General features: G+C 41.5%; 1 protein-coding gene and 1 pseudogene across 1 annotated transcript in view; one reads left to right on the top strand and one right to left on the bottom strand.

Moving 5' to 3' along the window:
• The window catches only part of CHD6 (chromodomain helicase DNA binding protein 6), a 215,825-nt gene that overhangs the window by 130,839 nt on the left and 57,261 nt on the right, over positions 1 to 27,725 (bottom strand). The window contains exon 2 of the mRNA XM_059038586.2: positions 12,552 to 12,608. Coding sequence (XP_058894569.1) covers positions 12,552 to 12,584 — 33 coding nt within the window. The 5' untranslated portion in view covers positions 12,585 to 12,608. The remainder of the gene's footprint in view (positions 1 to 12,551; positions 12,609 to 27,725) is intronic.
• On the top strand, positions 8,755 to 9,453 carry LOC131741558 (cytotoxic granule associated RNA binding protein TIA1 pseudogene; annotated as a pseudogene).

Genomic DNA, 27,725 nt, shown 5'->3' with positions numbered 1-27,725 from the left:
TTTCAAAGCTGTTTTGGAGCACCACCAAATAAAAGTGAAGCCTCCTAACATGACAACTTTTAAGGAAACATCCCTTTGGAAGCAGAAGGTATATCTCATGTTTTCAGGCCTGGTGTCACAAAGTACACTTTTCATTTCATAACAAGGCTGGGGTTGCCAATAATCTGATAATAACGTCAGTGCTAGTTTCAGGGAACAAAGAAATAACTTGGGGAGAGACAAGCAGGCTTTCCAGGAAGATGGTTACAATCATTTTTGGATGACGGCTTAGGACCAGCCCCATTTGTGAGTAGCCTGCTCTCTTACCAAGGGGCCTGGCCTGTGCTGAAGGGCACAGACACCTGCCAGATGGTGTGGTTTCTCTCTGGCGTTCTGGTTACCAATCTCTGCTCAGACTTCCCGGCCCACCCTGGAACTGACGGGGAGTGCAAAACTCAGCTGTGTATTTCCCTGCTGTTCTTCCCAGCTCCCTTTCATAGTCTGATACTCCCAAACATAACACTGAGAATCCCAGGAGAAAACGATGAAAGAAAAGGAGGATTCTTTTGGATTTTTTATCATAAATAAAGTCCAGTGTCATAAACAAGCCTAACTCCAGAGGGAACTGGTCATTCTGGCAGGACTCACTACTTGTGGGGGAAAACAATTCAGTTTGACCACCTCACTGCTGATTCAGTGCTTAAGGTTTAGGAAAAAGAGGAGCTAAGTAAACTTAAAAGAAATTTAAATCAATCAAATACAAGAAAATGGTTTAGATGGTAAATTTTATAATTATGTGCTTTCTACCACAATAAAAAGACAAAAGAGGGAGGGAGGGAGGGAGGAAGCAAGGAAGGAAGGAAGAGAGAAAGAGAGAGTGAAAGAGAAAGAAAAAAAGAAAGAAGGAAAGAAAGGGAAAGAAAGAGAGCAAAGAAAAGACAGCAAGAAACTCAACAGTATGGTAACAGGTACCCAGTTAAAGCTAGGATCCTATGACCACATAACCATCCCTGGGATGTTACTTAATTATGTGCCAGGGACACTTGGCCCTCAAGGAATAAGTTTTTACTTATCATGCAAGGGTGAACGCACTAAAAAAGCAAGAGACACAGGTTTGTTTATTAAAGAGGCTTTAAAAGACAATACACTGAAGACCTAATTCCATCAAGGCAGTACTCTGTAGGTCAAAGTGAGACCCTCTCCTCAACTCATACCTCATGTCAAGGTCTCTCTTTTTGGGGCTCTCCAAAAAGCTGAGCAGGTAGCTCAGGCAGGCGTGGTGGTAACTGGATATTCAATCATTAGGCAATAACAATAACAGGAGCTAGCAGCTACTGGACAGACATCAAATGGATATACTCGGAATTATGCAAAGCATGTTTCATGACATCTCTAATCTTTTCAACAATCTTACAAACTGAGCACCATGCTGCCTATTTTGTATATGGAGAAATGAATGATTATTGATGCTAAGTGATGTGCCCAAGGCCATACAACTAGTGAGCAGAGAAGCCTGGATCTGAATCCTCCGGCCAAATGCTTGTTTCGTTGAGTATTTCATGACATGTCAGGGAACCAGGCCACCAGACCAGCATGATGACATTTGGTTAGAAACGTTAAATGTGCTGGTGTGCACAGCCGCTTTAGGAAAAGGTCAGGTAGTTCTTAATAAAACTAAACACACACCTACCTGATGTCCCAGCAATTCTATTCCCAGGAATCCTAGAGAGTTGTCTAGTCCACTCCTCATTTTACAGATAAGATAATCTGTTTAGAGATTTGGGTTTAGAGAGAGAAAGCAATTTGTCAAGATATATATTCCTAGGAAGTTGGTAGAGCTGGGACAAGACGTGCGGCACAATCAGCCAGTGTTAAAAAGGAGGAAGTGTTCCAAAAGGCAGATATTAGTCACCAAAAAAATGAAATTATAATCTCGAAAGTCAATAATCCACCAGAAATGTTTTTATTTTTAAGGCAAGGCACCTTGTTGGGAGCCTGGAAAAGATATCTGCCGAGGATTAAAAATATAAGACAAAAAATATTTCTTCCATGTTTCTCAAGGTCAGTGGGGGAAAAGGCAAAGAGCCTAAATAAAGTCTTTGTTTTAACTTCTACTAAGAAAGGCATTAAATTACCATTTCGAAAATGGCCCTAAAAGGAACAGACTTCAGACGATGGACCACAGTAACAACATTTTACATTACATTGACAGTTTAAAGAGACGAGCAGCTAGGAACACAAGGATAAAACTGAGAGAGACTGACTGATGAAACACGCAACAATGCTAACTCATAAACTGCACTGATAGTAATAAAACACATTTCTTTGACTGAAGATCATCAACCTACAATATTCCTAGAAAAGACACTTAAAAAGGTGAATCTAGATAAATAGGTTCTGGGTCAGTTGTAAAGGATTTAAGAACTAATGGAAAGATTACAGCCTAGGTCAATGGTTCCCAAACAGAGGTCCAAGGACAAACCTGGGTTCCCCCCCTAAGAATCACTCAAGTACTTGATAGTCAAATTAGAATCTAAGAAAATCACCGAGGCTACAAAATGGATAGACCCTGAAAGAATTATGCTAAGTGAAAGGAGCCAAGCACAAAAGACCACATATTGTATGATTCCATTTACATGAAATACCTCAAACAGGCAAATCCCGTAGAGACAAAAAGTAGAGTAGAGGTTGCAAGGGCTTGAGGGAAAAAACAGAGTGACTGGTGATGGGAGTATGGTTCTTTGGGGGATGATGAAATGTGCTGGAATCAGATAGTGGTGATCTTTACACAATCTTGTGAATATAGTAAAACCACTGAATTGCATATCTTGAAAGTGTGGAGTTTACAGCATGTGAATTGTATCTCAATTTTTTAAAATTCAATGTAAGAATATACTGAAAAGGGTCCTCTTATATGTTGCCGGCAGGAGCATCAACTATTAAAAGATTTTTTGCAAAGGAGAGTAGCAATACTAAAATTTTAATTTTGGATATGTTTTTAAAGTGAGCAATTTCTGGGGCTTCCCTGGTGGCGCAGTGGTTGAGAGTCCGTCTGCCGATTCAGGGGACACGGGTTCGTGCCCCGGTCCGGGAAGATCCCACATGCCACGGAGCGGCTGGGCCCGTGAGCCATGGCCGCTGGGCCTGCGCGTCCGGAGCCTGTGCTCCGCAACGGGAGAGGCCACAACGGTGAGAGGCCCGCGTATCGCAAAAGAAAAAAAAAAAAAAAAAAAAAAAAAAGTGAGCAATTTCTCTTTGAGAACATAAACTAAGGAAACATTCAGATACTCCAAAGGTTTATGTATAAGAATATCTGATACAGAATTATTTTTAATAGAGTAAAAACTGCAGATACTCTATTTGTTGACCTCTAGGAAAACGCTTAAACAGCACATCCATCATATAGAATACTACCACACAGCCATTGTTACACAAAGTTTTAGTTGACATTTAAAAAGCGTCCACAACATGTGAGAAAGTAAAAAAAGAAAACCTATGATCTAATCCCATTTTTGTTTTTTTAAGAAGGCTATATCAACATTAGCTTTTTAAAATAAATTTAGGACACATACCATCATTATGTCTGGGAGATAAGATTGTGGGCAACTTTCACTTTTTTCAAAAGTTTCTCAACGCTATTATTTGTTTGTCTTTACCTGTTTCCCATGATTAGAAGGTAAGCTTCATGAGACAGTGACTGTGGTGTTCCCCAAGATCTTTGTGGCTTACAGTAAAACTCAATCATATGATTATTGGAGGAAATGAGTATTTTCAATTTGAAAAAAAAAAAAAGAAAAAAGACATCTACAAAATTGTACGTGTAAACAAAAGTGACAACAGATACCTGTGTACAGAAGAATGGAAGAAAATAAACAAAATGTTAATCATTTGAGGCTGTGCAAATTTGGGTTAAAAAATTTTTTTTATTAAATAGACATCTAAATTTTCAATAATGAGAATATTGCTTTCAATGAGATACTTATAATAGAAAAATTTTCACCTAGATGTAATACAAAAATTTTAAAGACTTTAATAATGAGGGAAAAATTGTTTGCCAGACAATTCACACTCCTCCAATTCATCAGTATTCAGGAATCAAAGGCAGAACGTGAGAGGCACCAGCACTATGATTACATCTGACTGAGGGGCAGGGCAGAGTGTACTTTGCACTCAGGCTGGAAAGTCCCCTGCACACCCTTCACCCAGAAGCGCTTCCTCCAACTTCAACCCAGCGGTGAGCCCCTGCTGCGCCCATCCCTTCAGGGTCTTCCACCTTCCGCAGGGAGAGCAAAGTGTTCTCTCTGTAGACTTACTTAATATCAAGAAATCAGCTAAACATAAAAATAAGCAGACAAGCTTAACTACGTGTGAGATCTGTCTTTTTAAAAAAAGTCTAAATAACAAATATGAAAATACAAAATAAGAAGTAATTACTACTACTAATGAGTTGGTTTGTGGACATTTCAGGTGGCAAAGCTACTTTCGAAACAATTAGAATTAGAATTGTCTTATTTTTTCACCTTCTCTTTCTCCTTATAGTTACCACCTGCCTGTGGAATACAGTAAAGACAGAAAACCCCACATATCCTTGCCTTTATCACACTGCAGTTGCACTGGGACTCATTCGTTTGGCAAATAGATTTGTGGGGAGTGAGCAAGACCCATCTGAGGAGGGACAGGGACAATGCCTGTGTGTGTGTGTGTGTCTGTGTGTGTGTGTGTGTGTGTGTGTCCTCTGTGTTTGTGAGTTTTTCCCCTGTATTCAGCATATTCAATCCTTCCACACCCAGGAGTTCTGTGCTTTGGGTGATGAAGCAGGTATTTCAATCCTATATGGCTCCTTTAGCACCAGGAGGAGAAGAGTTCGGTTTCAGGCAGAGGTGTCCAGGACGCTCTTGGATAAACTTCCCAAGGGAAATGTCTATGAGAATAAATTAGACCGCCCAAGAAGAATGGATAAAGAGAGAAGAGGAAACAGGACCTAACCTGTGGGACACTAATACTGAAGGTCCCCAGAGGGGGAAGAACCGACAGGGTGAAGGAGTAGTCAGGTCAGTGACGTAGGAGGGAAAAAGGGTAAGAAAGTGTTGCTTCACAGAAACCGGAGGATGAGAGCATTTTAAGACAGAATGATCACAGGTGTCAAATGCTGCTGAGGAGCAGGTAAGCTAAGGACTGAAGAGTGATCAACAGATTTGACGATGTAATTTCTGCAAAGCCCCTCTACCCCAAAGTCCCTGAACCTGTCAGTCAAGTCTCCACCTCTATTTTCATATTTTTGCTTTTAAAACAGGATGGGGGTGGTGGTGGGTTTTTCTCTTACGATGTTTCAAGACTCTTTGACTACTCTAAATCTTTAGGCAAAGTCAACCTAAACCTTGTTAATTCCAAGTGGTAACAAAAGCTGGAGGCAGGTAGATTATTAAATTTAGATGCTGACAGGAAAGAGTTAGGAAGAGAGAAGGAAAAATACTTAATAAGTGCCTGTTTGTTAACAAGTGTTGTTTCTAGAAACTACGAGGTTTTTTCCCAACAACTATGGCTTTTATGAGCAAACCAAAAGCTCAAAGTGATTCAATTTTCTAATCTGTCAAAGTGCAATGATGTTTGTTTCAGCCAACCAAGGCTAAGAGAGACCTCTTCTAAAATGTTTTTGTGACATCTTCTAAGCCAAGTAGATCAACAAATACAGAGAGAATAAGAATATTTTCCTACCTCTTCCTTCCTGGCCCACCTGTAATTTCACTGTAGTCCTGGGTTACTAGAGCCCCTGAGCCCAGAACTTAAGCAAATCCTGGCCAATACCATTTCCACATACCAAGGCCCAGCAAGACCATGGCCTGGAGTTAGGAATACTGTGTGGGCAGGGAACGGTGCTTTTCGTATATCTCGACCTTTAGTTACAGACACTCTGAGTACTCAGAATTGTTTTGATATTTGAAAGATAAAATAGATGTCAGCAATGATCATTAATAATACCTGATTTTATTAAGGAATGAGTACTAGGCAATATACTAAGTTTCTTAAACAGATTATGTCTCAAAACAACTCTAAGAGGAAGTATATTATGGTTCCAAATATGACTCTATTTTATAGAGTAGAAGTTCAGAGAGGTTAAATAACTCACCCAAAGTCACACAGCTAGTGAGTACTAGAGCTGAGATTTGAACCCAGGTTTGACTCCTGGTTTTAAGAGCCACTGCTCTTGACTACTTCACAATACTGCCTAATGTTCTGCATACACCAAACTCACATTAAGAATTAGCAAGACTCTCTAACCACCTCTACTTTATTTCCATCACCCACTCCCTAGCACCACGGCTATCTCCCTAACCTTTCCCCCAGAAAACCGTTAACTCATTAACTTTCCTCTTCTATCCATTTCTTTATAAATCCATTTGTTCCCCAGACCAGAATGGGATAATACATGAAGAATCAAACAATCCAGCAGAATATTTAAGATTAAATAAGTGATCTCTTTTCAACACTACCCAGAAGGATCCCAAGATGAGGGTTAAAGAACATCAAATGTGGACTTGACAGCTACCAGAAGACCTACAACCACCATCCTAAGAACACATTTTGTTAGCAGTGGGTACTATATTTCTGTTTTCCTCCCCAAATGAGAACTTTTGATCCTTGGTCACTACGTGTTACGTAGTTTCCCAAAACTGGCAAAATTTATCCAAAACCATATCAACAGTAAAGAGACGGGCTAACTGAGGCAAAAAACAGTGAGTTAACGAGAAAACCATAAACCAGATCAAAAGTGGAAAGAAGTTCACTGCTGTTACTTCTGCTTTTTTCCCACAATACTCAGAATACTGGTTTTGGGCTACTTTTCCCAAGAGTGAATCCAAGTTAGATGGAGGGAGGCAATTCTATACAGTCACAGTGACACTTGTCAAATGTCACGGTTCCTAGATCTTTTGTTGCCACTTTGATGTTGGCCCAAGGTCTCATTACCAGAGATTCCCAGACCCCTCTGGTCAGGACAGGAGATGAGGGAATTCTATTCACTGTTTAAAAGTGGTTGTCTTTATTCCAATGTTTTCTGCATGTAGACGGAGTCAAAGCCACTTTATTCATAGAATTTAAAACTCAGCTGCTTATTTCTATTTTTAAAAAATTGTTTCATGTCTGTTTCAGCTAGTGATATATTGAGTAATATCAGTAACATGAGCTGAAAGAACCACTATGTAATATATAATTATTATGTAATATTTTAATCAAAAATTGCATCTACTTAGACTACTATTTAGGTTGGTACCACAGATAAATACCATACATAAATGCCCTGGTAAACCCTAGGATTCTAGTCAGGATGTACCACTAAGGTCATCCAGCCCAAACGCCCACTTCCTGGCCTCTGACACACAAGCAAACAGCTCTCCAGTCTCTCCCAGGAGTGGGGAGCTTAGTGCCCACAAGGTGCAGAGGCCACAGCTGGGCAGCTCAACTTCTCAGGACGGTCTTCTTCAGATGGAGCTAAAGCCTGTCCACCTATGACTCTCCACTCTCACCTACAGGTCCAGCAACACAGTCAACCTCTTTTCCAAGAGATGCTTTTAAATATTCCCTTCTTCAGGCTACGTAATCTTAGTTTCATCTATCATACCTCATGTTGAATGAGTCAACATTCTTTTACCATCCTGATCACTTTGCTCTGGCCTCTCAAGTATATGTTTCAGAGCACAAATTAGAACAAGAAAGACAAAAATATGTTAAGGTATGTCAAAAGATAGGTTTTAGAGCCCGTGCATTGCTTTAGCATGCTCAGCAACGTCTTGCAGTTCAGTCATCGGTATGGCCTGTCACCAGCACCTATAAGAGAAGCAGGATCAACTCCTCCACTTAATTAACTTGCTCCTCCACCTATCTAATATTAACTTCTAAATAAAAACTCTGCCCTATTCATCAACATATACTACGAGGTATAAATGAAAACCATCTAACTGAGGCTACATAATAACTGGCTGACAAACCAAAGGTCTTAATATGAACTTTCAAAAGAAAAGAACCTAAATTCATGTTGGGGTAATTTTAGTAAAGAATGTTTTTATTGAAATGAAAGCTTACCTTAAATAATGTTTAAAGAATTAAATTTGCAGATTGTTTTAAGAAATAAAAATCTGTCCATGTATCATAAATGACAGTAGTTTTGAGGGCTTGGGATTCTCTTCAGTAATGTGTTCTTTTTAACAGCAGCATAATATTCCATAGGTAGATGTGCTATGATGTATAATACAGGCCTACCTCACAGATATTGCAGGTTCAGTTCCAGACCACCACAATAAAGCAAATACCGTAGTAAAGTGAGTCACACAAATTTTTTGGTTTACAGGTGCATACAAAAGTTATGTTTATACTATACTGTAGTCTATTAAGTGTTGACTAGCACTATGTCTAAAAAAAAATCTACATACCTTAATTTAAAAATACCTTATTGCTTGGAACATTGTAAAACAACTATACTTCGATTTTAAAAAATTAAATTACGGGAGGTCCAAAATGCACGATTCTTCTGCGCCTGCGCAGCCCGGGTCACTTCCCGGGCTGCTCTAAGGCTCTCGGCTCACCACCATCTTGACCTGGGGCTTTGTTGTTCGCGCTGGGCTGGGCGGTTTGGTGTAACTGCCGCCGAAGAACTGGGCGCAGTAACCTCCGGTCGACCGAGAAACTCCGCCATTTCGCAGCCATAGCCACTCAAAAGACTTGTGAGGTAGTAAAAGGTAGAGAGCTGGACCCAGAGGCGCCGCCGTGACAGCAGCAGCCATGGAGGAAGAAATGCCTAAGGCTCTATATATCGGTAAGCTTTCCTGAGATGTGACAGAAGCTTTAATTCTCCAAAATGATTATGGATACAGCTGGAAATGATCCATATTGTTTTGCAGAGTTCTATGAGTGTCATCATGCAGCTGCAGCACTAGCTGCTATGAATGGACGGAATGGGTAAGGAAGTCAAAGTGAAGTGGGCAACAACCCACAGCAGTCAAAAGGAGGATACAAGCAGTAGTACCGTTGTCAGCACACAGCGTTCACAAGGTCATTTCCATGTCTTTCTTGGTGATCTCAGTCCAGAAATTACAACTGAAGATACAAAAGCTGCTTTTGCACCATTTGGGAGAATATCAGATGCCCGAGTGGTAAAAGACATGGCAACAGGGAAGTCTAAGGGATGTGGCTTTGTCTCCTTTTTCAACAGATGGTATGCTGAAAACTCCATTCAACAGATGGGTGGCCAGTGGCTTGGTGGAAGACAAATCAGAGCCTTGTATGATTTGGACAAGGAGCCTTTGAAAGCCTCCAGTTCCAAAGAGTACATATGAGTCAAACACCAAACAGCTATCATATGATGAGGTCGTAAATCAGTCTGGTCCAAGCAACTGTACTGTATATGGTGGAGGTGTCACTTCTGGGCTAACAATTGTCTGTAGCATGCGGTGCTGTTTGATAGCATTCTACCTACAGTAGAACTTCTTTCAAAATTGGAATCAATCATCTCAAACCCTGCTGCTGCTTTATCAACTAAGTTTATGTAATATTCTAAATCCTTTGTTGTCATTTCAACAATCTTCACAGCATCTTTACCAGGAGTAGACTCCATCTCAAGGAACCACTTTCTATGCACATCCACAAGAAGCAACTCCTCAACTGTTCAACTTTTATCATGAGATGGCAGCAATTCAGTCCCATCTTCAGGCTCCACTAATTCTAGTTCTCTTGTCTTTTCCACCACATCTGAAGTTATTTCCTCCACTGAAGTCTTGAACCCCTCAAAGTCACCCATGAGGGTTGGAATCCACTTCTCCCAAACTCCTGTTAATTCTGACATTTTGACCTCTTCCCATGAACACAAATGTTCTTCACGGCATCTAGTATGGTGAATCCTTTCTAGAAGGTTTTCAACTTACTTTGCCCAGATCCATCAGAGGAATCACTATCTATAGCAGTTACAACCTTACAAAATGTATGTCCTAAATAATAAGATTTGAAAGTCAAAATTACTCCTTGATCCATGGGCTGCAGAATGGATGCTGTGTGAGCAGGCATGAAAACATCATTAATCTCACTGTACAACTCCATCAAAGCTCTTGGGTTACCATGTGCATTGTCAATGAGCCATAATATTTTGAAAGAAAATCTTTTCTTCTGAGCAGTAGGCCTCAACAGTGGACGTACACATACAGTAAGCCATGCTGTAAACACATGTGCTATCATCCAGGCTTTGTAATTTCCATTTAGAGAGTATATAGGCAGAGTAGATTTAGCATAATTCTCATGGGCCCTAGTATTTTCAGGATGGTACATAAGCACTGGCTTCAACCTAAAAGTCAACAGCTGCATTTGACCCTAACAAGAGAGTCAGCCTCTCTTTTGAAACTTTGAAGACAGGCACTGACTTGCCCTCTCTAGCTTTCAAGGTCCTAAATGGCATCTTCTTCCAAAAGGAGGCTGTTTTGTCTAAACTGAAACTCTGTTGTTTAGTGTAGCCACCTTCATTAATTATCTTAGCTCGATCTTCTGGAAACTTGCTACAGCTTCTACATCAGCACTTGCTGCTTCACCTTGTACTTTTAGGTTATGGAGACAGCTCCTCTCCTTAAACCTCATGACCCAACCACTGTTAGCTTTAAACTTTTCTTCTACACGTTCCTCACCTCTCTCAGCCTTCATAGAATTGAAGGGAGTTAGGGCTTTGCTCTGGATTAGGCTTTGACTTAAGAGAATGGTGTGATTTTTCTGATCTTCTATCCAGACCACTCAAACTTTCTCCATATCAGCAATAAGGCTGTTGTGCTTTCTTATTTGCGTGTTCACTGGAACGGCACTTTTAATTTCCTTCAAGAATTCTTCCTTTGCATCCACAACTTGGCTAAACTGTTTAGCACAAGAGGCCTCACTTGCAGCCTCTCTCTGCTTTCCAAGTGCCTTTTTCACTAAACTTAATCACCTCTAGCTTTTGATCGAAAGTGAGAGCCAAGCAACTGGTCCTTTCACTTCAACACCTAGAGGGCACTGTAGGGTTATTAACTGGCCTAACTTCCATATTGTTGTGTCTCAAGGAATGGTTGTTTCCTGGGCTCAGAAACCGGAGGAGAAGGTGAAAGATGGAAGAACAGCCAGTCAGTTGGTGGAGCAGTCACAGACATTTATCAATGAAGTTCACCCCCAAACAATTACAATAGTAACACCAAAGATCACGGATCACAGATCACCATAGCAAATATAATAATAATGAAAAGGTCCGAAATACTGAAAGAATTACCAAAATGTGACACCGAGACACGAAGTGAGCAAATGCTGTTGGAAAAATGGTGCTGATAGACCTGCTCGAGGCAGAGCTGCCACAAAACTTCAATTTTTAAAAAAATGTAATACCTGCACAGTAAAATGAGGCATGCCTGTAGTCTCCTTTGTCATGGACATTTAAGTTCATTTCCATTTTTGCTATAATAAACAAAGTCGCAATGAAACCTACACACCCATCTGAGTATATGCATAGGATAAAATCCTGGCAGATGGAACTGCATTCTCACAGTGTTTGTTTACTAACTTTTGACTCTACAGAGCCAGGACAGGAGGAAATCAGCGTGCAGATAGTGTTTAGGCACTGCTCTTCCTATTAAAATTGGCAGCAGGTGACTCAATTCTTTCCCAAAACAGGCTGTTTTGTTTTGGTTTCACAAGGACCTATCCACTGGGAACAGAACAGAGGGTAGTCCTGTAACCATATCCCTAGGTCACCCTGTATCTGACTCCTCAGTGCTCTACAAGCAGAGAGGAAAGTGGCTGGTCCCACCCAACCTCTCTGCATAGGGTCCCAGCTGAACGGCAGGGATTCGGATCTCCCCAGTTACCAGGTTGCCATTCAATTCTGTAAAAGGAAAACCAGCCCATCAGAGACAGCCTGTTTCTAAGAGACAGAGGCAGGTCCCCTCATCTCACCTCCCTGAGCCACACTGGTTTAGATGTCTGAGATCCTCTGCAAATGTAATCACCTGGAACACATAAGTACCAACTAAGGAAAAAGATCTTAGCAGGATGCGTCACAAGGGCCAAATGTTTTTATCAACTCCCCTCCCCTTCAAAAACCAAATGCCAAACAGTTAATGTTCACTATTTTCTGCAGGAGGAAACTTCCAATTAGTTCACTATTTTCTGCAGGAGAAAACTTCAGCACATCATGATAAATAAGGATTCTATAAGTGAATGCTTTTAGTTTAACCAAACATCGAAAATAATAAATATGTAAACTATAAAGACGTGATCACTTCTCTCTTTATAAAAACTTGGTAAGCTATTTCTCTTTTGCATACCTAATTTTGAATAATATTCTGATCTACAATCTTCATTACATTTATTCCTCTATAGAGCTGACCTGAGCATAGTAAAAATCTATATATTAAGTCATTCAGAACAGAGCTCTCAGTTACCACGTGGAGAATGGGAAACAGGCAGCAGGGTAACTACCAGAGGCTAAGAGATAAGCCAAAACCGCCAGCATCTCCTTGTAAAAAAGCACCAGTGTATGCTGGATGCATTCACTTAAAAGATATGTGACCTCTTACCTGCTTCTCTTTCTTCTGTATTTTCATTATCATCTATTAAAGGCAATTATTTTATTTCTGTAAAACATAAAAAAGGCAAAGATTATGCTAAAATCCAAAATGAAACATTTTAGATTATCTCAAGATTAGCTGTGACACGTGAGGAAAACACAGAATAGAGGATTACTTCTACAGAACACTTACAATTAGTGGTCTTCTAGCCCAGCACCCCCCAGAGCCCTACATATAGGCCTAAACCTACCTACTCCCATCCTGAACCCTAATTTTTTGCTCCAGATGGAGTGGAGTCAAAAATATACTGTCTTTGTAGATAAAACAAGTTATAAAAGATGCTGGCATATTAAATTACAAAGGAAACTAAAAGAGGAACCAAAAATAATGACATGACTATATTGAGGGGGGTGGAGAGGGGGAAGAACTAAGCAAAGACCTCATTTCTTTTGGAAGAAAATCAGTAAGTAGTATGTACAACTGGAAATCAAGAAATAGAAGTATACACAATGTGGGCCTCCCTGGTGGTGCAGTGGTTAAAAATCCGCCTGGCAATGCAGGGGACGTGAGTTCGAGCCCTGGTAGGGGAAGATCCCACATGCTGCAGAGCAACTAAGCCCGTGCGCCACAACTGCTGAGCCCACGTGCCACAACTACTGAAGCCTGAGCACCTAGAGCCAGTGCTCTGCAACGAGAGAAGCCACCACAATGAGAAGCCCCCGCAGAAGCCCCCGCTTGCCGCAACTAGAGAAAGCCCGCATGCAGCAACAAAGACCCAACGCAGCCATAAATAAATAAATAAAAAGAAATATACACAATAAAATAGAGCTAAAAGAGTTCAAAGTCATTGTCTTGAAGCAGAGAGGAGCTGGTGTGAGACAGGACAGGGCACTCTTGCATTTCATCATATGCTCTCCTACATTACTTGATGTTTTAAATCGTGTGCACTTTAAACTGACAAAATAAGTTCCATTCCAATATTTCACATGATCTTTTTTTAAAAAAAATAAATTTATTTATTTTATTTTATTTTTGGCTGTGCTGGGTCTTCGTTGCTGCGCACAGGCTTTCTTTAGTTGCAGCAAGCGGCGGGGTGGGGGATACTCTTTGTTGAGGTGCGTGGGCGTCTCATTGCAGTGGCTTCTCTTGTTGTGGAGAATGGGCTCTAGGCACGCAGGCTCAGTAGTTGTGGCTCCTGGGCTCCAGAGTGCATGCTCAGTAGTTGTGGTGCACAGGATAAGCTGCTCCGCGGCATGTGGGATCTTCCTGGACCAGGGCTCGAATCCATGTCCCCTGCACTGGCAGGCAGATTCTCAACCACTGCACCACCAGGGAAGCCCTTATATGACCTTTTTTTTTTTTTTTAACATCTTTGAGTATAACTGTTTTACAATAGTGTGTTAGTTTCTCCTTTACAACAAAGTGAATCAGTTATACATATACATATGTTCCCATATCTCTTCCCTCTTGCGTCACCCTCCCTCCCACCCTCCCTATCCCACCCCTCTGGTCACAAAGCACAGAGGTGAACTCCCTGTGCTATGCTGCAGCTTCCCACTAGATATTTAATTTACATTTGGTAGTGTGTATATGTCCCTGCCACTCTCTCACATCGTCACCGCTTATATGAGCTTTTTAAATGATTTTACTGTACCCAGGACTTAAGCCCCATCCCCACTCCAACCATAATGCCCATGATGACACCTGAACTTTTTCTCATAAATGACTTTTCAGCACCACAGCGACAAGAGCCCAGCAAGTGGCTTGAGAGGTCACTGAAGTGCACTAAGGGCATCCCAGGGAACAGAAAGAATGCTATTTTAGGAAACTCAGAATTTGGGGCTGCCTGAATCACTCACTCTCACCTTCCCCATAGAAAAACAATGGAAGGATCATAGTATCCCGGCTTCTGGTTCTAGTCCGCATGTAGACACCGCCTCATATTTATTGTTTACTTTGACTTCCTGGACATCCCAGAGAGCTAGGAAAACATCCCAGAGGCACACAATTGTCCTTATGCTATAATTATTTCTCATATCCAAATGAATGTGATATGCAGGCATCAAGGAGAACTTTAAAGTGAGACAGTCCCACCTTCTAAGTGGGCTCATGGTGTGTATAGTGCAACTGAGAAAAATGAAGGATTTCAATCATCCCTGGGGCCACAATTACAGTTTACCAGTTTAAAGTCTGGTAACTTTAGGGGTTTTTTCCCTCCAAGAGTCAGAAGCATTTTCTATTAAAAGGACCATAAAATGCTACCAGGATATTGCTGCTTGCAAAGAGCATAGCATCCAAGGAGGTAACAAGCTGCAAAGTGGGCGCAGGCGGGGCCTAGACCAAGGGGGAAGGGGAGAGGGGCAGAGAAGAACTGGCCAAATCAAGAAAAGGGAAAGCCAAGTCAGCAAACAGTGCCTCTAAGGATCAGTGAGAAGATCAGCATTTGATCGAACAATTACCTCAAGAAAACCATAGATTCCTGAGAAATGGCAAGGGGAGGGCTCTGAATCAGGGCAGTTCAAAGAATTTTACCACCTAAACTCCATTACAGTGGAGTCAGCACTAGGTAAACTATGTTAGTACAAGTTTAACTTCTTTATCTCTCAATTTCAAATTATCAGACCCCAGAAAACCAACACTCTCAACTGTCACAAACTGCCACAAATTCTGAAATGAAGAAAGAAGTTTGGAAAATAAATTCTGACTAATAAAAAGGGATATTATAAACAACCAGACACATATACTCAAATAAAGTTCTACCCAACAAAATGAAATCATTTACAAAATACAGAAAAAGTCCAGTGCCAATAAAAATTACTTTTTAATTTATAATAAAATGAAGTATAATGCAATAGAGACATCAAAAAACACAATTTCTGATCAAGTACCACAAACTAGCATGCAAATAAAACAGGGCCCCCACACTGCCAGGAATGTGGGGAAAACTGTGGACCCACTGATCCTTGCTGATGGCACCTTTCATTGCTTCAGGCTTTCTGAAAGCACTCAGGCAACGTGCCACTAGATCTATGAACTGCCACAGTCCACTGATCTGCCAGTTCCGCTTTCAGGGAGATCCATCCCAAGGAAATAAGCCAGCAGGAAATAAAGCTGAGAGGAAGCTCAGCGGTGAGGTGGGGCACAACGTGAAAACGCCTGTCACAGCAGAGCTCGGGCACTGCAGAGGGCCATGCAGGTCACATGGGCCCACCATTCCCTGGGCCCGTGTCATCACAGGGCCTGGGAGGATCAGAGATGGCAGATGAGCACAAGCTGGAAAGACTGGGAAGAGGCTGACGCAAGTGCGGCCTGAATGTGATTACTCAGCAGAGAGAAGGGTTGGAGGAAAAGAGCTGGGTGAAAGATTCTAAACCAAATCTTACTGCCCCCCCCACCATCTGTTCACATGCAAGATACTGCCACCTGCACCCTCAGGGATATTCACGCTGCACAGATAACCCCCACCCCATTCTCTGAGAGAGACAGTGTGTGTGAAATCCAAGTGCATCCCAGTGATGATGCTGCAAGAATAACTGCTCTAGTTCACTGGAAGCAGTCTTTGGCCGACCTCACATTGTTACTGTGAAACCATCTCTAGCACCTGGATGGACAGCTAAACACCAGCTCACAGCCACTCCACAAGATAACAGATACAAACAACATCAATAGGGACTTCCCTGGTGGCACAGTGGTTAAGACTCTGAGCTCCCAATGCAGGAGGCCTGGGTTCAATCCCTGGTCAGGGAACTAGATGCCACGTGCATGCTGCAAACTAAGGAGCCTGAGAGCCTGCCAGCCACAACTAATGAATGCATGTGTGTAACTAAGGAGCAGGCAAGCCACAACTAAGGGGCCCACCTGCCGCAACAAAGACCCAGCACAACCAAATAAATAAATTATTTTTTTAAAAAATCAATAGGTGTTCAATAAACATTTGTTGACTTTTATTTCTCCAAACAGCACCTAGTAGTTTACAATGCACTCTCTCTTCAGTTTCCTCTACTTTTTTTTTTTTTTACCTCTTTGATGACACACGTTTAAAAAATACAAAACCACCTAGGTCTTTTCGTGAAGCTAAATGTTATGTAGCAGGAATGGATGACCAGATATACCCTAAAGCAGGTACTTCTGCACACCACTGGAAATGGTTTTATAGCCTCTGCTGCTGTGCTGCCACCACCCAAAAGTTGTAATTAGATAGATCTTTGGGGCTCGATAAAGTAAAAATTAAAACAGTAATTTCAGAGTCCCACAACTTAATTAGAAGCAGAATAAAAACATATTCTGAAACTCCTAGCTGTGTGGACAAACCAGGAAATTTGTTAAGACGAAAAAGTGTATGTAAAAAAGGAAAAGTGTATAACTTCTGAATTACATGAAAACTGGAAGGACTCCTCACTGCCTTTCAATGCTTATGTATGAAAGTAGCATTTAATTACCTTCACAAGAAGGTTAGCTGCTAATAATATAAAAAGCAAACAATATAAAAATTCCCATTCCTTCGTACACTCACCTACCTCACGATGCTTCTATTAAGAAAAATGGGTGCCAGGTTTCAATAATAATATTTTGAAATTTATTACTTTTTCTCTTTCCAGTTCAAAAATTCTGCCCCAGTGCCTGCGCCATTTCCAAGTTCCTCAGTGCTGTGTTATGGACACTTAAAAAATAATAAAACATCAGGTACACACCATTTAACCATTCATTTACGGAAATTATTTAAATTTACTCTATCTGGAGAATTCTGTCACCTGGGGTCTATTTCATTACAAGAGTGTGTGTTTACGGAAACACGGACAAGTGCACACACAGCAGACCGTGCCATGGTCCTTATATCCACAGGGACAGCAGAAGACACAGCTGACGGCAGGAGGGACGGGGACCTCCGCTGTTAACAGGCCACCAAATCCCTTCCACGCTATCAGGCGCTTTGGGACAGAGAGTAAGTGGGAAGCTACTTCAAAAATCAGATCTATCTCCAATTTTCCACAATGACCATGTACTTTTATCATCAATTCATGCCCCCCTTACAGCAGCAGGCACAAACGAGGCAATCCCACAGTGCTGGCGGGGGGTGTGGGGATGTGAGAAGGGAGCAGGCACAGGACATGGGGAATAACAACCCACTTGAGAAAAGCGAATCAAGAAGGCAGCGAGGAGCTCCTAGGGACCACCTCTTACCAAGACTCGGGATAGACATCCTTGACCAGAAAGAGGGTCCGATGGGCGGGGTATCCCTCAACTTCTCCCTTCCTACCTCCCCACCCAACCTGCACAAACTGGACAGATTTATCTCCGTCCTTTGCTAGGCCAGAAGCAGTCCACAGGAGGGTAACAGCGAGGGTCTGAAGTGCCAAAAAGCAGAGGAGATCCAGGCTCTAAGAACGAGGAGCCAGAGCCAGGTAAAACCTCTTCCAGACTTTGTTTCCTCACCTATAGAGAAGGGTGAAAACACCTACACCTCAGAGAGTATCAGGAGAATGTAAAGGGCTCAGAATCCAGCGTCTGTCGCACGGTGCACGTGAGCTATCTGGCAGCCTCTAGTGTCGCCTGTCCTGTGGGCTTCCTGCCAGGGTCAGAGGAGAGAAGGTGGCCCCCTCTCCTGAGGACAACTACCCTCCGATCAGTACTGGGGGGTCCGTCTTCTCCCACTTCTCAGCCACCTCAGCCTCTGGATCACTTTGCAGTCAGTCTCTCCTCGTTTCGTTTAGGCTGCCCCTCAGACGTCACCCAACCCCTGAAGTCCTCCCCATCCACACTACTCCCCCCACCCCCGCCCACACTCTCTATCTTCTCAGCCCAATTTAGCTGAAGAATCCTGGCACTTGTTGCTACCTGACCTTATATTATGGCTAATTGACTATAAATTTATTACCTGTGAGATGCACACACACGAGTGTAAGCTTTGTTTTGTTCATGCTGTACTTCCTGAGTCTGGACCAGCACTGGGCTCCTAACAGATGCTCCATAAACATCTGCTCCATGAAGAATCACTTCCTTAAATCATCACTAAGCCTCTCTCTTTCTACAGCTTTCTCTCAACAAAGGAACAGGCTCAACGCTATCTCAGAACAGCAACTATACCAACAAATTCCACACCTGAATTTTCACTTTCTCCCATATTACTTCCCTAAAGCTGCTCTTAGCAGTGACTCCCTAGTTACCAAATCCAAGGCTTTAGCCTGATCTCCTTGCAGTACTTTAAACTATGGACCATTTCCTCCTTTTAAAATTCTCATCTCACTGGTTTCTTGGAAACCATTCTCTCCTGCTCTGCCTCTGACTGCAGGCCTCCAAAGCTCAGCTTCCTCCATAGGCTCCTTCTATTATAAGGCCTAACCCTTAAATGTCAGTGCCCCCAGGGCTAAACACACTTACTACCACAGGGGCTCCCTGAGTTCTCCACTCAACTCCCAGACTTCATCTCTACACCAGGACCACTGCACATTTCCAAATCCAAGTCCTCCTCCTGACCTCCAGGCAGGCATGTCCATCCACATCCTGGCCAGTTCCAATTAGGTATTCCACAGATGCCACAGAAAAAACCACAACTCAGTGCTGCCTTTACACACACATCCCTGTCTGTGCATGCCATCGGCTAAGGGCCTAGGCATCCTCTGGGGAAGGGACTCTGTCCTGCAGCATCAAGCTCAGTGCCTGACATTTGGACTCATAAATGACTATCTGTGGAATGAGTGAGTGAATAAATGGGAAAACTATGTTTACAGAAAAGGCTTTGAGCTCCTACTTTCTTCATCGTAATTGGTGGCCTCTATCTTTTTTTCCTTTCCTGTTTATTCTGTTCTTTCAGTCCAATTTCTCAGCATTCATCATTCATACCTTTTCAAAGTAAAAATGTACTTAGCTTAAGAATTCAATAATATAAAGCTTAAAGCCAAAAATATTCCCCTGACTCGAGTCTCCCCGCCATTCCTGACTCACTCTTTCCAGAGGTAGATCTGTAGCTATTCTTTCTACTACTTTCCAAAATATTTCTGAAAAACAGTGATATACCGCATTAACAAAATGACGGATAAAAATCATAGGATAATCTCAATAGATGCAAAGAAAGCTTTTGACAAGATTCAACATCCACTCATGATAAAAACTCTCAACAAATTGGGCACAGAGGGGGAACATACCTCAACCCACAGCTAATATCATACTCAACAGTGAAAAGCTAAAAGCATTTCCTCTTAGATCAGGAACAAGACAAGGATGCCCACTCTCACCACTTTCATTCAATATAGTATTGGAAGTCCTAGCCACAGCAATCAGACTAGAAAAAGAAATAAAAGGCATCCAAGTTGGCAAGGGGCTTCCCTGATGGCAAAGAGGTTAAGAGTACGCCTGCCAATGCAGGGGACACATTGGTTCGAGCCCTGGTCTGGGAAGATCCCACATGCCATGCAGCAGCTAAGCCCGTGAGCCACAACTACTGAGCCTGCACTCTAGATCCCACGAGCCACAACTACTGAGACCACACGCCACAACTACTGAAGCCCACGTGCCTAGAGCCTCTGCTCCGCAACAACAGAAGCCACAGCAATGAGAAGCCCGCGCACCACAACAAAGAGTAGCCCTCACTGGCTGCAACTAGAGAAAAACCTAGCACAGCAACAAAGATGCAACTCAGCCATAAATAAATAAATAAGTAAATAAATAAATTTTTTTTTTTTAAAAAGAACATATGACCCAAGCTGGCTCAACGTGAGCCTTGCCTGAACCTTCAGTAGGAACTTTTAAAAAACAAACTGGAAAGTAAAACTATCACTATTTGCAGATGACATGATACTACATATAGAAAACCCAGCAGATTCCAACAAAAACCCATTAGAACAAGTAAATGAATTCAGTGAAGTTGAAGGATATAAAATTAATAATAGAAATCTATAGCATTTCTATCCACTAATAATGATCTATCAGAAAGAGAAATTAAGAAAACACAATCACATCAAAAAGAGTAAAATACCTAGGAATAAACTGAACAAAGAAGCTGAAAGACCTGTACTCTGAGGCTATAAGACATTGATGAAACAAACTGAAAACAACACAAATAAATGGAAAGATATACTGTGCTCACAAGTTGGAAGAATCATACTGTTAAAATGACCATACTACCCAAAGCAATCTACAGATTCAATGCAACCCCTATCAAAACCAATGGCATAAAAAAAAAAAAAAAAAAAAAAAAAAAAACAATGGCATTTTTCACAGAACTAGAACAAATAATCCTAAAATTTGTATGGGACCACAGAAGACCCCAAATATCCAAAGCTATCTTGAGAAAGAAGAAGAAAGCTGAAGGTATCACACTCCCTGATTTTGAAGCATACTCCTGAAACTAACAAAATATGTCCATCAACTATACTTCTAAATAAATAAATAAATAAATAAAATTTCTTAAAAACATGCTAATAGTGCTATTATATTGTTTTTTCCAATTTTAAACATTATTCTATCAGCTTCTCCTTATAAAACAGGAGTTGGCAAATGTTTTTATAAAAGGTCAGGTAATAAATATTTTAGGCTTTGCAGGCCACATGGTCTCTGCTGCAACTAATCAATTTTGCCACTGTAGCATGAAAACAGCCACAGACAATGTGCTAACATATGGGTTGGTCTGTGTTCCAAAGAAACTACAAAACAGGTAGCCCCCTGCTATGGAAGACGAAGCTTATCTTCCCAATATAGTTATTATTACCATTATTTATTAAACCAATATTCAATTCACGGCTAAGACATGAACTATATACTATGCTAAAATTTTCTTTTTTGTGTAGTTTTTTCCCTAAAGATAGTAAGTACCTTTCAATTTAAAAATTTAGAAATTTGCTTTGTTTTCTATGAATCACTAACTTACCTAAAAATGCTTCTCCGAAGCCTTAAAATTAAAATTCCTCTTAATCTAAGTTCATTTTTTTCCCCTTGGATCATTATATCTGGAGTGTTACAACTCTCTCAATCTGTTTCAAAACCACGTTTCCTAGGACTTCTCATCACCATCTTCCTGGGGATTCATTCCCTCTGTCCCTCTCAAGAGTGAACTCCCAAGTTTCTTTCTTCTCTCTGAGGGTTTACTCTCTCATTCTGGTGAATCACAATGTCCACTAACTGACTAGGAAATATATGAACGAGAGGTAAGTTTCTGAGACCTTCATGTCTCAATATGTTTATAGCCCACTTTGATGGCTTGGTGGGTAGCAAATCACAGGCTGGAGACGGATATTGCCTCAGAATTTTGACAGCATTTCACCACTGTCCTGTTCCTTCCACCATCTGTTAAGGAATCGGAACCACTGTGATCCCTAAGCCCTTATCTGTAACCTCTCTTCCTTCATAGAAAGCTTTAGCCCCAGGGAACATCTTTCCATAATGATGTACTGTGGGGCTGTTTTAATCCATGAGTTTGGGCACCTGGTGAATTCTTTCACAAACTAGAAACACCTGTCTCATTTCTGAGAAATCCTCTTGTATTATTTCCTCATAATTTCCTCCCTAATTGTTTTCTTGTAATGGAACTCCTATTATTGTATTTGAAAGATAGACCTTTGGGGCTGTACCTCTAATTTTCACATTAAAATTTTTTTTTAAATCTCTTCGTGTTCTGCTTTCTGGGAGGTTTCCTCAACTTTATCTTCCAACCCTTCTTCTTCTTCTTTTTTTTTTTTTTTTTTTTTTTTTTAACAGCTAACATGTTCACCATTCAATAATTCTTTTTTGGGGACTCTGATGTTTTACTCTTATAGTCTCCTAAGGTTGTGCCAAGTAACCAACAATGGAAGGGCATTCAAATGACAGGTGGTGGCTCTTTCCTTTCAAAGACGACGCTGTGATCTAGTAGAAACACTTCTGCACAACCAAAACAGTCCAACTGACATGAGAAAACACCTCTGTAACAATTTTAGGGATTTTTCTATGTTTTCAAGGCTCTGAATGAGTTTTATATTTCCATCAAAGGTGGCACACAGCAACAAAAAATGAGGATTTTAGTTCAGATACATGAATTTTTTGATGCCTGAAAGTTTTTTTGGAATGTAGAGAATTTTTTAATTAGATCTATTTCTCTGAAAAGTTATCTTTTGTGTATAATTTAGGCTAGAGCTAATCTGTATAGGGTGAGCTATGATGCTCTCTGCAACAGGCTAGAGATAACACACCACCTTAATTTCATGACTACAAGTCAAAAGCATTCACATCTCTCAAGATGAAAAGAGGGCCATGAGGACAAGGACGACATCTATTTTGAATACTACTAAATATCTAATTCGTAGGACAGTATTTTGTGAATGAATAAATATATTAATATTACACATGGATTTATCAATGGTGGGTCAAAAGAGAAGGATCATACTGGTATATATACCAGGTTTAGTCTAAAAACCTTTCTCTCCAAAAATGTAGGTGCCTAATTTGAAATACCTGCCAACATAACTAGGGAGAAGACACCAGTACGATCGCAACTTCCAAACTGAGGCAGCGCTTTGTTTTGCCAGCTTGAAAGTACAATTACCGCCTCAAACATTAACTTAAGATGCTTCGCTCCTCAAAAGAAAAGTGTTTTAAACATTCAAAGTGTTACACTAAAAGTTTTGTTACCCTGTACATGGGTAACGCAAGCCAAAAAGCAAATCAAGAGTAGTGACTTTAATCCCTGTCTATGAGAGAAGGCATAATTAGCAGTAAGAGCAATAACCTTCTAGAAAACTCTTGTTACTGGATTAAGAGTATTAGAAATGTCCATTTTAAGAGGCTTCCTATTGGTCAACTGCAAAATAACAGGACTTTAACCTCATTACTACTGACTTCAACCAATGTCTAGCACTGCCATAATTCCTCACAATAATGTTTTACCTAGATGGTGTAAAGGTTTAAACTAAGGAAGCTCTCTAGAATCGACTAGAAACATTTCAATAGTGCTGCATTCACAGAATCAGAACTGAATGGGACCTTTGAGATCACACAGGGGAACACTTTGATCTTAATGATGAATGAGACACATCTGCACAATACAAAAGGAAAAAAATCAACTCCAAACCCCAGTTCATCTCTTCAATCAGAGAAAATCATTTCAACTCCTAATCTGGTGATGAAAATCAACTTGCTTGATAAGAATCACTATTAACAGTAGTAGTAGAAGCAAATGACCAGGCATTATCAGAGCTATCAAATAACACATTGTAAAGTAAAACCTGACTGCACTTTTTTCCTGTCATTAGACCCTACACCATAATGTCAACTGACCCAGATCAGGAATGTTCCCATCTGTGAACACAGGACTGAAGAAACCAATCTTCTGACAGTCAAGCCCACTCAAAGTTCAGAGACCTGAAAATTCAAGCTATAACCTTATGTAGGAAGACTGAGGGTTTTACAAATGACACTCATATTCAGTCTCAAGAGGCCTCACCAGTAATGCAACACCTTTTTGAATTGTTACACTTTAATGCTTTTTGTAGAAGAAGAGTAATACCTGTAGGCTTGAGTGAAGATATCTAGGTTCTGAACATAAGGGTAGTATGAGCTGTACAATTTATTCAATATATCTGGGTCTTAGCTTCTCATTTACAGAATAGGGACAAAAACTATCTCTTGGGAGAGGAGTTGGATGAGTTCTATTTTGGACAGGCTACGTTTGAAGGAACAGTAAAGACTGAAGCAAAGTGAAGGGGTGGGGAACTTAAAAGCTCAGGGAACGCAATCCTTTTATCTTAAGAATGATGAAACTAAGGATCAGAGAAGTCTGATTGCCCAAAGGCTCACAGTTACCCCAAAAGTCCAAGAATCAGATTTCCTGGGTTCCAATTCAGCCTTATCAAGCTGTCTTGTAGGCAAATGAAAACGGTGGGAGAGGTCAGGACTGGAGATGTTCTATTTGGGGCACGTGGAGACTGGGCAGAGATTAGAAAGATACTGTACAGACAAATTACTACAGTCTAGGGGAAGGGAGGAAGGGAAGGTGGGAAGGAGGGAGGGAGGGAGGGAGGAAAACAGGCTGTAGCAGAGGATGGTTTCGATCCATCCTTGGGGTGAAGAGGAAGCAATTAAAACAGTCTGATAAAACTATCATTCAAGAAGACCTTTTAAGCATATTTTAGACAAGAAGGATGGACCCTTCAGATAATATTACATACAAGTGAAAAAAATATTTCATACAAATAATTCATACGATAAACACAGATAAAAATCTTTAGGGATATAACTGCCAAGTAATTCTGTTTAAGTTCTTTACCTAGTTTCATAAAGCCTGCCATTTGAATCCTGAATTGATAAAACTGTTTTGGAGCAATTTACAGTAAGGAAAAAACTCTACCTGATGGCTAGCCAAGACAGCAGGAAACGAAGTAAACACATTAACAAAATCATAACACAGACAACACTCAGCAGAGTTTTTACTTTGGGGTAAATAATAGAAGAAAAATTACATATTTATGGTCATTCGGGCACAGTACTCTTTATTCTACAGGATACAGGAGAGCCAGCCCAAGTGCAAACCAATCTACAGTCTGAAAACATCTTATCAAATAAATTTGTGGAATTCCTAGTACTACAAAGACGGGCTTTCCCCCTACTTCTACAGCTCTGCTGTGTTAAGAGTAAAATAAAAACCCAGGATTTTTCCAAAGTGGTTTTTTTTTCTATTGTTCAAAAACGAGACAAATAATGGATTCTGAACCTGACACAAATTCCCTAATATTCCAGTTTTAAGGTGCAATCCTGAAACTGAACTTCCACATCCTACGTTAAATTACCTGCCGCAATCCCAGGAGGATGCTGCACCCTGATGGATTCCACAGTCGTTTCATCTCCTAAAAGCTGTACAACTCTGGCACCTCCTGCTCTTTCTTTAGGGTCTAAGAATTTTTCTTTAACAGAATCTGAGAAGGATTTTTTTTAAGCTCTGGATTTTTAAAAGATTAAGTAGCTCTTAATCCTTTCCCACCCTCAACTCCCCCCTTCCCTGAAATCTGAAAGGAAGAGAGCACTGTGATAAACGCAGAACCAGTCTGTGGGTGGGTATATAAAACAAAACTCTGCATGATGTGACTGACGGACTAGGGAAAAAGCTCCCTTGCAAAAGCAAGCACAGACAAGCACTGGCTGAATGGTGAGGCAGGTGGCTGGCAACCAGAAATCTCCTGCCAATAAAATGCCCCGGTTCTCCAAATCTGCTTGTTCTAGGCTAAGGGCAGAAACTTCAGGCAATAAGCAGAATACTCAAGAGGCCACCTGAGGCAAATTTAAGCCAGCTGGGGCTTCCCTGGTGGCGCAGTGGTTGAGAGCCCACCTGCCAATGCAGGGGACACGGGTTCATGCCCCGGTCCAGGAAGATGCCACATGCCGTGGAGCGGCTGGCCCCGTGAGCCATGGCCGCTGAGCCTGCGTGTCCGGAGCCTGTGCTCCGCAACGCGAGAGGTCACAACAGTGAGAGGACCGCATACCGCAAAAAAAAAAAAAAAAAAAATTAAGCCAGTTGACTAAAGTCTGCTAACACCATGTATGTTATGTGTGGTCCATCTAATCTGCCTAAATATTGGTATAGATGTATAGATGCAGTCACCTATATTAAATTAATGTATTAGCAAACAATGTATTGTTAAAACTACTGATTTCTAACACCTAAATAATCACTTAACTAGAAGTAAAACTCAGCACGTTTTCAGATTGTATGTGGTACTATTTAAGGAGGACTGGTCTGGGAGATGACAGAATTCACGTCCAGAATGAGCAAGAGAACCACAGAGAAGGGCCAGTTAGTTTACTTGGTAAATAGTACCAATTCCCAGATCAAAAGACAATCATTTTGAAATATAAATTCAACTTCGGTGAGCGGGGGCTACTCTTTGTTGCAGTGCACAGGCTTCTCAGTGCAGTGGCTTCTCTTGCTGCAGAGCATGGGCTCTAGGTGCACGGGCTTCAGTAGTAGTGGCACGCAGGCTCAGTAGTTGTGGTGCACGGGCTTAGTTGCTCCACGGCATGTGGGATCTTCCCGGACCAGGGCTCGAATCCGTGTCCCCTGCATTGGCAGGCAGATTCTTAACCACTGCGCCACCAGGGAAGTCCCTAAACTTAACTTCTTAATACCCATAATCTCCCACTCATATTACACTATATTTATATTACCCGTTCCAATGCTCCCTTCCATCATCAGCACAAGCACTGAGAATCAGATGTAGTGATGTGATTTAAAATTGTTCTAGATACAGATGAGCAGTTGCGGAGAACAGCAAATTTCCAACCTGCCACTCTGGAGTACATGTGCAGAATGAGATTCATACCTTCCATCATAGGCACCTTTTCCTTAAGATGCTAAATTTGCTAATGAAGCCCTTTATTGGTAGCATAGTACAAGCTCAGGTTAGTAATAAAATGAAATAAATAAAAGTCAGGAAACTCTCTCATTAGCCTAGACGTGAAATCCAAGTAACAGTTCTTGAAGCCTCAAGAGAATCCTAAAGGAGTTGGTGACAAAGCAGCATGTCACAGACAAGTAGAATAAAAGCAGCCCTCACACAAAGGAATACAAAACAGTAACTCCCCAGAGGGCCAAGGGACTGCATCAGTCCCTAATGCCTAGGACAGCGCCTAAGATATAGTCAATACCCATACATTCGTTTGGTGAGTACGTGGGTTGAATTTATAAATAAAGGCTCACTGGCTAGTTTCACCACTCACACTATTTTCTTCCCTCTACCCTCAAATGACTTAAGGGTTAAAAAATATAAGGAGGGGGCTTCCCTGGTGGCGCAGTGGTTGAGAATCCGCCTGCCGATGCAGGGGTCACGGGTTCGTGCCCTGGTCCGGGAAGATCCCACATGCCGCGGAGCACCTAAGCCCGTGAGCCATGGCCGCTGGGCCTGCGCGTCCGGAGCCTGTGCTCCGCAACGGGAGAGGCCACAGCAGTGAGAGGCCCGCATACAGCAAAAAAAAAAAAAAAAAAAAAAAAATATAAGGAGGGCTTCCCTGGTAGCGCAGTGGTTGAGAGTCCGCCTGTCGATGCAGGGGACACGGGTTCGTGCCCAGGTCCGGGAGGATCCCACGTGCCGCGGAGCGGCTGGGCCCGTGAGCCATGGCCGCTGAGCCTGCGCGTCCGGGGCCTGTGCTCCGCAGCGGGAGAGGCCACAGCAGTGAGAGGCCCGCGTACCGCAAAAAAAAAAAAAAAAAAAAGGAAACAATTTTTGC

The sequence above is a fragment of the Kogia breviceps genome, chromosome 14, assembly GCF_026419965.1.
Source record: "Kogia breviceps isolate mKogBre1 chromosome 14, mKogBre1 haplotype 1, whole genome shotgun sequence".
Taxonomy (NCBI): Eukaryota; Metazoa; Chordata; class Mammalia; order Artiodactyla; family Physeteridae; genus Kogia; species Kogia breviceps.
This window is presented reverse-complemented; position numbering and strand designations above follow the sequence as displayed.